The 14243-nt window shown below is 36.8% G+C and overlaps 1 protein-coding gene across 1 annotated transcript; it reads right to left on the minus strand.

The window, feature by feature from the left end:
- Nucleotides 1-1653: 1653 nt before the first annotated feature.
- Nucleotides 1654-12072, minus strand: OTUD6B (OTU domain containing 6B). The gene is made up of 6 exons (XM_029959427.1): nucleotides 11917-12072; nucleotides 8331-8426; nucleotides 6629-6941; nucleotides 5061-5122; nucleotides 4322-4428; nucleotides 1654-3776 (listed from the first exon to the last, which is right to left on the minus strand). Exons 1-6 carry the CDS (start codon nucleotides 12055-12057, stop codon nucleotides 3692-3694), a joined length of 804 nt encoding a protein of 267 aa, XP_029815287.1. The 5' UTR covers nucleotides 12058-12072; the 3' UTR covers nucleotides 1654-3691.
- Between the last annotated feature and the right edge of the window lie 2171 nt (nucleotides 12073-14243).

The raw sequence follows: 14243 nt of genomic DNA on the forward strand, positions 1-14243 counted from the left end.
AAACCCCAAACAAACATCTCCCTGTGACCTACAAGGCTGAGCCTGAAGAAGCTGGAAAACTCATCTCCAACTGGGGAAATCCTCAGCTAAAGAATTTCTGAGAAGTGTGGTCCCTTTGAGCAATATTGACACACAAACAAGGGACCTGCAGCCTGAAGCAAACACACAGAACACGCGTTTCTCTTCTGACTATGCCAACGGATTTCTCAGTAGCTTTCCCTCCTGTCCTGGATTTTAGTTAAATTTTTTTGTAGTAGGTGTGAGGGGGTAGAGCCTGGCACCATGTGGGTGTGCCTGGGCTGTTATTCTATACCATCTCATGTCACCACAGGGGGTGAAGGTCAGGGATTCTCACTTCCAGGAAGAAGGTGGGCATGGCTTGTAGACAGGAAAAAAAGGGAGGGTGCAGAGGGTCTGTCTGCCATTATTTTTCATTGTCCTGGGCCTGGTGAGCATTTTTGCATGTAAACCACCCTCTCTTTTGTACACTGTTATTAGTATTGTTGCTGTTACTGTTCATTTTCTCATCGCACTGCTGTTTACAGTAAATTATTCTCATCTCAATCCATCATCTCTGCCTTTTGTATCTCCCATGGGAAGAGGGAGGGGAGCGAGGACGCCTGGTTTGGGAGAGTCTTGGGGCAGGAGGAGGGAGGCACTAAATTAGGGAGTGCTGTTCCTAAACTACACCACCTCAACCACTCTAAACGTAAAGTTCTGTTTTAGCTTTGGTGCAACATTTTAATATTCATAAACACAAGAAGTTATGAGAATTGGACAAATGCGCACAAGGAGCATCACAGCTTCATTGCATTTTATATTATTTCTTTCTTTTAAAAAACCCTCTCGAACTCATGGACTATTTAAACAGTTTATGAGAGCACTCCCTCCCACAGCCACCCACCTCCCACCCGCTCTCCAGGGCTAGCTGCAGCCCACACAGCTGGGCATGCACAGGGGAGCAGAGACTGGTGCAGAGCAAGTGAAAGGGACAGAGAAGAGCACTAAATGCCACAGGTGCCTTCAAGAGGAGGTGAGTTCTTCTGTGTCCTAGTTTGCCTAATTATACCCATTGCTTTCAACAACAAATTGGTTTGTCCCTTTCAGAATATTGTACACAATTTATTGTGGATCACTAGACAGTTTCCCTCCCGTTCATGTGAGCATTCCTAGTGGAAACTAATCTCAATCTGGAAAAAGAACACCTAAGAATCCTTAAGACATATAGTAGCTGAAGAAACTGATGTCAGTGAATTGCAGATAAAAGTAAGAAAAGCTACTGAAATGCATTGAAACTCAAAGGAAGTACCACTATTCTGCAGAGAAAATGTAAACTGACAAAGAAGTTAAAAGCTAAACTGCGGGAAAAAAAACCTCTCGGCTTCACTTGATCATTTTTATGCATGGTGAAGTTCAACAGTATTTTCAAACACAACTTTTCAGAAAAGTTCAACTGTTGAGGATAAATTTTGTTTAGAAACACTTTTATTTCACACAGAGCAAAGCTCTATCTGCTTGAATATAAACAGTTGCTTGAGAATTCATACTACAGTAGGACCCTAAAGTCACAAGGGGTAAATGGGTAAGCTTATTCTTACTAAGAAATAAGAAGTGAAGTATCTGAGTACAAAATACAAAGCGACAACAACAAGATTTGCCACAAATAAACCAATTTATTACTTTTTGGCAAGTCCCATACAGCATGAGTAAGAATCTTTCACTCACTACATTAGAACATTATTTAACTTTAAACGAACTGTAAACATCCTCAATATGACAAACTGTTGGTAGGGGTGCTCCCTGATTCCAGCATCTTTTCTCTCTCGGTTAATCAAACAAAACTGGGACCCAAATAAAGCAAAGAACCTTTCTCACCAAGTATCTATAAAATGCAGCACGTGCATTTCATATCACATCAATTCAAAAAAATGCAGAGAAGAGTATTTTTGATTATTATTTTTAGTGAAATTCATAATGGTATTATGAATAGAAACACTTTATCCAAGCTATTGTATCCTATTTTTTGTTTGAAATTAAAAACATAATTTTATACAATCAAGTTAGTAAGCCAAATTCTATAGTAAACCAGCTGGTTTGATATATAAACCAACTATATTTGCTATACTGTAACAGATAAATAAGGATGTAAAAACTTATGGTCTTGTTAATACTTTGTTTTCCTGGCAGGCACCAGTTTAAAGAACTGCTTGTCCAAAACCCTCTGCTATAATTATCTGATTTTTTTCCCTCCCTCTCTCTCAAAGTGCTTTAAATCAGACATAATCTGACCCATAAAGTGAACACTTATCTCCTTCTTAAATAAGAGCAGATTTTTCTTTCTAATTTGTACGTTCCAGGAATGTCAATCTACTAGCTAGCTTTAGGGCTACAAGATGTGTACTGTTAGGTCATAATCCTCAAACCAGGGCAAAGGTGTCTAATCTGGATATGAACCACTTTTGTCCAAACCAACTCAGCAGCAGTAAAATACAGATAATTATGTTACTAACTAAGGCTTTAAACAAAAAATAATTTAAAAATCACCTGTTAAAAAAACATTTGCATTACAACTTTGGTTTCAGTATGCTTCTAATTTTGAAGTCACATTTATAGTGACTTAAAGACAACAATTTACGTTTCTAACGTAAAAAGTCAAGCCACACTAAAATTCCCACCTTTCAAGTCTCTGTGCATCAAAGAAGCAATTAAACTTAATTGTTCTCCAGATCACCTTTAAAATTACTGATAAAACCCAAAGTGGTTATTTCTACATGCATGCAACCAGCTTTTTTAAGCATTATAAAACATTACACTTTCGATGACAAAGTGCTTAGATCAGCAGATCCATAAATGATGAGTTCAGATGAGTTTTATGAGGACATTGAGGGGCTCTTTGTTAGATTCCTGTATCATTGAAATGCACAAATGAAAGACTATGAAGAATGAACAGTGCAGATAACTTGCATCAATGCTAATATGTACAGTCATAAACAGCAATGCTCTTGCTGCACAGGTGTTCAGTTCCTCCTGTCAACTGCAAAAAACCCCTAACTCAATCCTTGGCAAAAATCTCACATGAAAGTCTTTAAAAAAATTGTGCAATTCCTTCAGCCAAGTTAGGTATTTTACTACTGGATTTGCCTCCAGGTCTTCTATGTCCAAATAAAGAAGGAGATCCTTACTACAGCTTTACAAGTAGATCCTGATAGAACTAAAGGAACACTGTAGAGGATATTCCATCAACCAAAATACAATCATTTCAAATGCCTTAACTCTTCTTTTATCATCAAAATCTAACAGAAATAATGGAATAGGAACCTTCAAGTAACCTTAATTGTTCAGCAGAAATGTAGATTAACCAAAACATTTACTACTCAGTATTTTCACTGCAGCTTGGGAAGAAGCTTTATTTAAAAAAAAAATCTGATCTATATAGCCACCATATTAGAGAAGATCTTCTAAACATAATTAATACCAACAAGTTCAAAATATTATGATGTGGATTTGGTTTGGGTTTGTTTTAAATCAAGAGCTATGTCTGATTTATAGTCAAACCTTCCATGTCTTTTTTTTTTTCCCTCATTGTTAATACATTCCATTTAGTTCTACTTTCCAGTCTGTCTGGGAATTGCCTGAAGCCCAACACATCATGATGCAACTGTTATCCATGCGAATGTACCACTTTTGTATGCTAGCTGCTGTTTTCTGTAGCAGTATCTGTTACAAGTTTTACAGAGTTGTAATGTTCTCCTAATCCATAGGCATGCCTCATATACCTAAAAAAAAAAAAAGTTATAGAATTAGTGTTCAGTTTAACTAAAAGTACATGTCATGCCAAACAGTAACAACACTGGAAGACACCTTAAATAAAGCCAAGTTTGATCACAGAAAATATATGGAAAATATTCATTAAATACAAGAGCATTCATTAATAAAGACAATTTTTAATTCTGGTGACTTCCAGGCACATATTGACATATACTCTGAAGAGGGAAAAAAAGTTTCCTCCCAGATCTTATATCAATTTCACAATTATTTTACAGTTATCTAACAGGCAAAATGACCTTGCAGCATTCTATAAAGCTGATACACAGTGACTGATATACATCAGACATTGTCAGCATTTTAAGTACTCCAATTACTGTTTCTTCAAACTAATGTGTCAATCAAAAACAATTTCTGACCTGCATGGTCATTATTCAAGCAGCATTTCAATGTCAGATATGTAATAAGAAAGTAAAAGAGCAACTGAAAACCAAAGTTGAGCCCTATGTTATAGAAATAAGGGCACTAATTTTAAGAGATGAAATTACATACTTACACAAGTGTTATTGGTTTGCCTGAATATTCTTCACCAACGATAATGGGAGGGGAATCCATTTGCACTACTTCAATAGGTGTTTGCAAAATGTGTGACAAAGCCCTTAGCTTTAAGGCATAAAAACAATTCAGTAATAGGATTAAATCTAATGTAGGGAGGAGACAGGAAGACTAGGCATTTAATTTTAGCAGACAATTCAAACACAACATTACAAATATTATCAGAAAATAAACTTATTAAAATAAGCAAAATTATTTTAACTTTTAAAACTTTAATTGAAAACAGGTTGCCTTAAACTAATCATCGTTTTGAGGATACAACATTGGCCTACTTTCAGTAATTTGGTAACTATCATAAAACAGTAAGACAAAAATGCACATGTAGTTTCTAAAGCTCAGGTTCTTGTTTACATGATAAAAACTGAACTTTACTCTAATCTAGGCAGCTTTGCTACCATTTAAGTCTTCCCCCACTCATAGTGTCAGTCTTTCTAACGATATTTAGACCTACCAGATTCATTAACTTGCATGTCATCCAATACATTAGAACACAGTGCACCACGAGAAAAGCTACTACTTTGGGAAAACAACTTAAAACCATAGAAGGAAGTTCTTAATAAACTATTAGTGACTATGTTCCCTTATGTGTTCAGGTATTCTTTATTAAGAAGCACTTTTTTTTAAGGTATATTCACTCACTTCAGAATTTCCCAAATAAAAATTATCAAGACAATACTTACTTCCAGCTGACCACCCCACGCAGCTGTATTGGCTATATCATCACAGTATTTCTCAAATTCCTCTGCAGGGAAAGAAAAGACAACTTTTAGTACTTCCCTTATTTGAGAACAAGCAACTAAGGAAAAATACTGACTGTACAATGAAGAACTAGAACCAGAAAAGTACAAGCATATTATACAGCAAAACATGTATTTCACTGAAGAGAAGAAAAACAAAAACACCAGAGGCCAAAAAAACCCAAATTCGTAACTGTTTTGAAAAGCAAATTTACGGCTGAAGACCGGAATAAAAACAAGTTTGAGTATAACAAATGCAGTTCATAATTTAAACTTTTTATTCGGAAAACTGGTAACAACTAACATGGAACTGCACACAGTTTTCCTTCTGTTAAATTTCAGGGGATGTTTAGACTCTAGAAAACAACCCAACAGTACACTCAGTTCTTACAATTGCCAGGTGTCAGGTATATTTTAAGTCTTGTAACTGTATGTAGTTCAATGGTTGAGGGTTTTTTTAAATTTCTAAATTAGCTTTTTTTTTTTAAACTCTATTTATTCCAAATAGTTCCTTTGTAAATAGGTAAATAAACTCTTTTCAGATCATGTTCTACAGAAACTGAGTTTAAAAATTATAAATTCCAAGCCCTCAAGCTTCTGAACCCTAAGAACAGATTTTGAGAAAAAAGAATCTTCAGATTTTCTAAAGGCTGCTCAGAATTATTTTTCATACATTTCCCTTATAACAGAAAACCACAATTCCCTGCTGCTCTGCAGAACTTCATTCAGTATTCTCTTGGGACACATTTATTCTGTGACAATTATCTCTGTCAACATGGGAAAGACAGCCCCCAGTGACCAAAGGAGATCCACAGCAACACCTATTAACTGAATGTAGCATTAAGTTAAAAAAAATTATGCAGTCATTTGTGTGGTATTCCAGGCATAATAAATAAATCATGTATTGCTCAAATAAGAGGTACATAAACTCCATTTAACTGCATTTACTGAGCCATTGCTCCATACTAAAGCTCTTTATATTTTTTGGTTTAGTCTGTTTGTAAGAATGGGTTCCAAAAAACCTTGCGTTAACAATGAAAATAAAGGGTAGAATTAAAAAGTGCATCTATGCAAAGTATTATAAAATAATTATAAAATAGATTTTCTTGAATTTCACAACTATTTTCAACAGCTTTCCTATGTTGCAAAAACCAATATAAAACTTGACAAAAAAATCATCCCTAACCTGGTAGACAAGCTGCTTATAACAACTTAAATCACATCCTGGAACATGATTGCCATCTAGTAACCAGTAAATTGTGATTTTTTTTTTTTTTAATGGGGAATAATGTTTGATAGATTACTTTAAAAAAAAATTAAATTACTAAGATTCAGGTATACTAAGTTTCATAGTGGATCATAATTTTGTGTTCCATAAAACACAGTCAAACCAATAAAATAACAGTTCAAGAACAAACACCACAAAGGTCCCAATTCATCTATAACTCATATTGAGATTTATCAGAAACAGTTATAATACTTTTCTAAATCTCTTATGCCACAAGTCTTACCTTTGCTATACATGTCTCCAGTATTAGGGTTTGTAAGAAAGGGCAGGAAGTCATCAAAGTGACTTTGCATATATTTTGCTGTTTGGTTCCTCAGAGTTGCAACAGTCCAGGAATTCTGGCGATCCTTGAGCTGATCTTCAATAGCTTTGTACATGCAATGGCCATCTGAAGGGATCTGTTTAATCTCTAAGTGCCTTGCTGCCAAAAGGGAGGCAAGTTTCTGACTTTCAAGATGTCTAGCACCTGTTAAATTTTCTATCTCAGCTTCAGCTATCCTTTCTTCTCTTTCTTTCTCCAAGGCAGCTTTTTTCTCCTTATATTAAAAACACAAAAATTACATCAAATGTTAAAATTTAGAATATGCCTGTTAAAATTTAGTTCTTGGCTTAGTGCTTGCTTCTAACTCTTCAAATATTTTCTCAGTACATTTTTATCTGTGAAATATTTGCCTGAATCGGTACTACCCATTAGGGACCTTCTAAACTCAAACTTTAGCAAATTGTAAGTGACCAATATATCCTAATTGTCTCCAATACACCTAAAATTATGGGACAGAAGTCTTAATTATATCAGCATGCAAAATAACACTTTACAACACTCATACAAAGGCTATTAATTACAGCTATTTCTTCAAGATCACCTATTTCACCACTCAAGTAGGGGAATTCTAATTAAACATCAGAAAATACATAATAAGTGTGAGACCTATGACTAAAGCATATGATTGAATAATGGAGCTCACGTCAGGAAACAAACCCCCCAGGCTAGGTACTATACATCATAAAGGACTGCTCCTAACCTAAATAATGGATAAGAATGCATATAAAGAATACTAGAAGGGATGCAATAATACACAAAAATTACCTTCATAGAATGTTTCATAAGTTCATGCTTAAGTTAACAAGAAAGCAAATAAAAAAGGAAGCAGTACAGGAAATGATCTTTTCACTTTCATTCTTGAAATTCAACATAAATCAAGACCAGACTGGTTCAGGCAATCACAATATAGGAAAACCAGACTAGAGCTGCCAGCTTGCCTAGACATGGTGCCATGAATTATGAACATCCTTTTATTATGTTTGCAGTGATCATGTAAGAGGGGATGGACTATGCAATAAAGCAGCACTCCTCTGGCCCTGAACTAATATTCATGCAGGTACAATGAGAATGTTAATCCATCATAGCTTAATATCTGAGGCTTAACCAGATTTAAGTCTAACAGCCAGGACACCAGGTAGTGTTTCTTAACAACTCAAAATTTTAAAAGAAGTTCAGTATTAATGTTCTTTTGTTAAACAAGTAAAGTCCTACTATTGCATATTTTCCACATAGTATTTTCCATTATTTTAATTAATTTTTAAAATTTCATCCATTATTTTAATTCGATTTAATTTTAATAAATTTTTAGCGAAATGCTTTCAAAACCCATTTGCTTTACATAATTTCTTTTTTCTGTCTCCCATTTCCTGACCTATTCTGATTCCCAGCTCATGGCTGAGGGTAGACAAGTACAACTATTTATAAAATGCTTACATATCTCTAGGCAGCAGATTTACAGATTTTCAAGGCACCCAGTAGGTACAGCATCAATACTGAATTAGCCAGTCCCCTGTAAAATTGTTTAACTTCGGTTAGTGCAATAAAGTTTAATTGAACATAATGTCAATCAATTATTTGTAAAATATTTAATGTGAAGTCATACCCGCCTCTTCTGTGCTTTTGATATTCGAGGATGCTGAATCTGTCGCTCTACTCCTTCAAGTTCTAAATTTGCAACCCCATCAGCTACAGAATCTGTCTAAAAAAAAAAAAAGTTAGATGTTCTTATTAGTATAAAGATATGCATCTTCTGAAACAGTTTTAAGTTCTGTTCATGGGCATATTTACAAATTTTAGCCACAAAGATCTGTGTATGGTGCAGTACCTGTCAAAACCAAAAGTAGAGCATTTCATATCCCAAACCATGGTCATGCAGTTCATTACTTTTTCTGTAGTCTTGACAAAGACACGGTTAGGAAAGGAGCATCTCAAGCTGTTCCCTTTCATACTTCAGTATGTTCTCTTCAGTAAGTTCTCTTACATACTGAAGTGTGAACACTGCTCATTGGTGGAAAGAAAAGGTTTTCCTCATCACAATAGCCACTGGTATCCAGCCAGCCATTATCAAGTCTGTGACAACTAAGCAGAAGACTCCACCTTCCATACCAAAGTGTAACCAGCAGTTGGAAAAGACAGGGAGTTGACACTTCTCAAGAAAAACTACAAAGCTAACCCTGTAACTGTATGAGCTAGATGTCACCTTTGGAAGCATGAATATGTTCAATCTAAATAAAAAGCTGAGAAGGGAAAGAAACCATACATATCAAAACAAGATCTTCGCAGGCGAAGCTGAGTCCAGGCTAAGGATTTTAGCTTGAAAGATCCTCCATCTTCATCAGAAAGCTTTTCCAGCTCATTGTAGCAGGATACTCTGCCTAAGTGGGGGTAAAACACCTCCGACAATACCCTGTTTGCAGAAGTTCTGAGTGCTGCATAGAGAAGGGGGTGATACTGCTTTTGGTATTGAAGAGTACTGAGACCAGCCGAGCTCACCAATCCCTAAGTTAAAGGCTCTGAAGAAGAACAAATTTCCTGACAGAAACTGACAGCAGTGAGGGTGTGGCAAACAAGGTTCCTGATAAAGGAACCAACAATATAGTAGCAGTTATAGCTATCTATACTGTGTAACAAATAATTCCAATTAGGCTCTTTTAGTCTAATCATTATTGTTATCATAATCACCAATTTAGAAAAATAATTTATTCTAATCCTATAAACATATTTGGTTTGCCATCCTTAACCCTCAGGGGCAAAGTTGTATAAAGGTTCAACTACACCTCTAATCCTTTAAACATAAACTGTTGACTAAGTCTGGGGCTAAGACTGGATCCAGGTGCAGCTAGACTCCTCTCTGAGAACGAGTTTAGAAAGCAAGTGGGTCCTTTCTGAACCTTGTCACTCGGACAGGCTTCTCTGAAAAACTTTGTTCAAAGTTTCCAGTCTGCCTGTGACACTCATTTAGCAAAATAAAACAAATTTTTGAAACTAATCTAAGATACAGGTAAACAGAAGCATCATGTTTAACACTTATCCATCAATCATCTGTTTAAGCATCTGATTAAAAACTACTAAAGAAAACTGTTGTAAGGTCATAACTCTTGCAATTGAACACATTTTATGCACAAGGATTCTCAGCAGATGCTTCTCAATCAAAACTATTTCCCCCAATAGTCATGTTTTCACTTTCCTTTTCAAATAAAAGTATGTTCTGGTTAACTGTTTGTTAGGTCACTAATCAGAAAACACCTAGTCCAGAAACTATCAGCCATACAGGTTTTTGTTTGCCTCTTTACAAGATTTTAGCAGCCAAAAGCCACACACTCTTAGGAAAACACTTCAGGACATGTATGAGCACAGAGCAAGTGTCATTCACAGGTAACTATGGCACCAATTTAGCCACAAGCTCTATTTCTATTCGGGTAGGAGAAAGTAAATGAACAGGCCTACTTGCACAATCGGTCCTTAAATTCAGGCACATGGTACAAATAGAATACTTTACAGTACTGGATATACAGAATTAAGTCTATGGATTGCAAATTCAATATTTCTGAAGTTTCCAACACTCTCCTTATTAACAGTTAAAACACAGGTCAACTTTTGTATGTCACACAACTATTTAGTAGTGTCTAGTTTACTCAGGTGGTCATATTTTCTGCAACTAAATTTGAATAATGCTAAGCCTCTGTTAAAAAATAAGTGGTTTGTCATCAAACTGGCATCATTTAAGTATGCAGCTATGTTGCCAACAAGGCAGAACAGCAGCATTTATGAAGACAATTCTCATCAAAGAAAGTGTCCTCTGACAAAAAAAATCAGTTACACTGTTGACAGAATTGCAAGATAAAACACACTGGATAAGTCAAACACCTACTGAAGGTCAACAATACTCTAGTAGTCTACATAAGATACTTAAGAGTGGCAATATAACAGTAACTTAAAAAAATAATTCTCTAACATGACTGAGCTACTCATGGCAGCCTTAAGAGCAAAACCAAAGACTTCTTCTGGTGGTGCACCCTTACCCCTACGCGGGCCTTCTCTACCTCTTTGGGCCTGCTTTACAACCTCAGAAATTCTCATTACACCTTGGCCTTTGTGTAGTGAGTTGGCTGGTGAAGTGTCCCTTGAGCATACCAGAACTCTTGCATGGCTTCCATGGGAGTGGCACCGTTCATACCAGGGATACCTTTTGCCTGACCAAGGAAGTGAATTGGAAATAATCAGTTACCTGCCCTACCGTCCCCCTTAGCCTTGGAACATTATCCACCTCAATCAGAACTGGAGCAGAATGTTACCATTGTTACTGGACTAATGAATAATTTCAGTAATTATCAACTTGGGTTAGTGCCAGGATGGGAAGTTATTAATGTCTAAAGCTGACCCTAAACGCAGTGGTCCTAAGTGAGACCCTAAGCAGTCTCCTGGGCCACAGTGGGCTTTGCCAGCACCACTGGCAAAGGGGAATTGTACATTTATAGATATATATCTTTGTGTCTGTGTGCATGTCTGTGTGAATTGATTTAAACACCCTAGAGCAAGTGTAATATGAATGTTGCTGTCTTGGATCTATACATAAGTGAGTTACTATTGTGATTACAGTTAATCCTATTGAACCACCTTGCAAATTAGTCAATGATTAAGTGCTGCTAAAATCCTTTGGATGTAAACAGCCACCCAAGTCCGTGACTAAGTTTAAACTCAGCCACAACTAGGCTCCATCAGCAGTTTAGAAAGTAAGGGGGTCCACTCTGAATCTTAAACTCAATGCTAGGGTCTCTCTTTTGCATCCCCAGTCTCTATGCAAATCATTCTAAATTAATTCAATTTTCCTTGTATGCCTCATCCACGGATTAGGTAACAGTAAACCTTGCCATCAAATTTTGTTGTGCTTTTGCAAATTTATATTAAACCTACTTTTGACGATATCTTTGAAAGTGATTCTTTGAGCAACCAAACCACTTCTTCTCAACAGTGCTCAACAACAAGAAGAAAATCCCACTGTTAAACGCCTCTTCCAGCAATGCCCACTCATCCCAAAAGCTGAATCTTTCTGAAGTTGGAAAGAGTTACTAATACCGTGAAGAAAAGGATAAGTACTTTAAAGTGTTATTTCATTATGATTTTTAGAAGTTAAAGAGCCTTAACACAAATTGTACCTGTACAACACCAGCTGAAGTTATGGCACCTACCTTATTCTGTTCAGGTAAAGCTTCCTTCAGCTGCTTTAGTTCCTCCTTCTGCTTCTGTTCAAGTTCTGCCTCTAGTTTGGCAACTTCATCAGCCAGTTGTTTTCGTCTCTTTTTATCATTCTTGGGAACAGCATTTTTCATGCCTTGAATTTTTGCTGTTAGAGTAGTGCAATAAGACATTATTTCTAAATATAGATACACCATAGGCATTGCAGAAAAGACAACTGCAAATCACACAAAAAAAATAAATTTACAAACATCAACATATCAGTATAACAGTTTAGCTGTCAGACTGCTTGTTCTAACAATCACATTTTCTCTAAGTGGCTACATTTTTTCTTAAAAGATGCAAACTGCCATTTCTTTCTTTCTCTGGAGAAGAACTTATACCGCGTTACTAATATACATACTTATGAACTTCATCAATGCAGCAGACTTTGGCCTCTTGCCTTCGAAATGATTATTGAGGCATTGAGATCTCAAATCTCATAGGAAAGAAGTGTAAATTTTTAATCACACAAGTAGCAGATTAAGAGTAAAAAGAGAGTTTACCTGTCCTTAAAATAAATTTTCTAAAGCAAAATGAGTATTTAAAAAAGAAAAAAAAAAAACCTTAACTTGCTTAAATTCCATAAGCATTTTTAGTCTTCAAGTAAATGCTCCACTTCTCAACCATAGAATAGTTTGGTTAGAAAGAATGTCCAGAGGTCACCTAGTTCAATCTCCTGCTCAAAGTGGGGATGAATTCAAAGATATATCAGGTTATGTTAATTCAGATGGACCTGGAATTTATCCAGATGACTGTGCAAAGCCTCCAGGGATGGACATTCTGCAACCTTTTTGGGCACCTTTATTCTCAACGTTTAATGATTCTTGCCATGAAAATATTTTCTCTTCTTCTTCCCATGAAAATTCCATTCTCCACATTGGTTCCACCCATGACACAGTGGAAACCAGATTCCCCATAGTCTTCTCTTTTTCTCCAGGCTGAATACAGCTTCCATGGTCCATGTTCTTACATGAATACTCCCTGCTAGCTCTGTCACTTTTGTATTCACTGTTTTAGAGTTACAGCACCAATTATTTAACACCCTGCTCGCTATTCATCACCTGTACATTTTCCTGTCCCTCACCCTCGACTGACACAATTGAGCTAGATAATGGTGATGATAATGAAACTTTTCAAGGGAAGGCAGGAAGAATGCTCACACTGAAAGATTTATGTTAAGCATTCAGTCTCACAGATGAATAGGTTGAGTATGACAGAGAAGCAGCTTTGTTCATAAAAATTAACATAAGGGGGGAGAAGAGAATCCAGGACTTAAAAGGCATAAACAAAACCAGGAGAGTAGTGGGGGTTGAATTTTCAGAGGCTGAGATGCACTTTATGTTAATCCTTATGAACTCTCAGTTAAACAATTACTCATTACACACACGAGGAATGTATCTTTCAAGTAGGCCAATATATGTCTATAGGTCACCTGCCTCTCCTAACTGGGAAAACTGGGGCTCTGCCTTCTATACACCCCTCCCACCATTTGGTAGGGGAGGGCTACAATTATCACCTTCTCTAGGTGGAAAAATCCTCTGTTCCTCAGCCTCTCCCCATCCATGTGCCACGTGGTCCAGCCAGCTAACCTCAATGCTTGATTCCTACCCCTCTTTTCAATTTCAACTAAATTTGAGGGAGGAAAAGGCATCTCAAAACAAGAAGTTCCTACAGATTTAATGATAACATGAAGTCTAATACTGTCTCGTTTCTCCTTTAACCCTGTGATAAAAGGCTGAAGATGGGCGTACTTCATTACATACCAAAACAGCCAAACAAGGAAAGGGCCGTAGTAATATACCAGCAATGAGAAAGGTTTAACAAAAAAAACCAGAATCCAGCTAAAAGACTTACTTAAGTATATTAATTTACTGTAACAGGGTAGGTAAAGTGTTACAAGTTCATACGAGGCACTGTAAGATCAGACAGATCTTCTACTACAGATACTTTACTATGGCTGGACAGGATGTAAAAGTTCATTTCAGATCAACTGCACTTTGAATGAAAAAATGCAGCTGCCTGGGCAGCAAAATCCCCTAGGCAGGCTTTTCAATCTAAAATGCCTAATAAAAGCACGCCTTCTTTAACTTAACACCAAAGCAGCAAAACGCCAAGACCACACCAATGGCCCAGCATCATGTCACAGCTCCCATGCATGTCCCGGCTCCCAGGATCGCGGCGAGGCGAACTCCGCGGGCTGAGCAGCGCCACACCCAGCGGCACAACGCGGCTCCGACACCGCTGCCCACACGCGCGATATTCGCCGTCCTCGTCCCCC

The sequence above is a fragment of the Manacus vitellinus genome, unplaced genomic scaffold, assembly GCF_001715985.3.
Source record: "Manacus vitellinus isolate BGI_N305 unplaced genomic scaffold, ASM171598v3 scaffold_1_pilon, whole genome shotgun sequence".
NCBI lineage: Eukaryota > Metazoa > Chordata > Aves > Passeriformes > Pipridae > Manacus > Manacus vitellinus.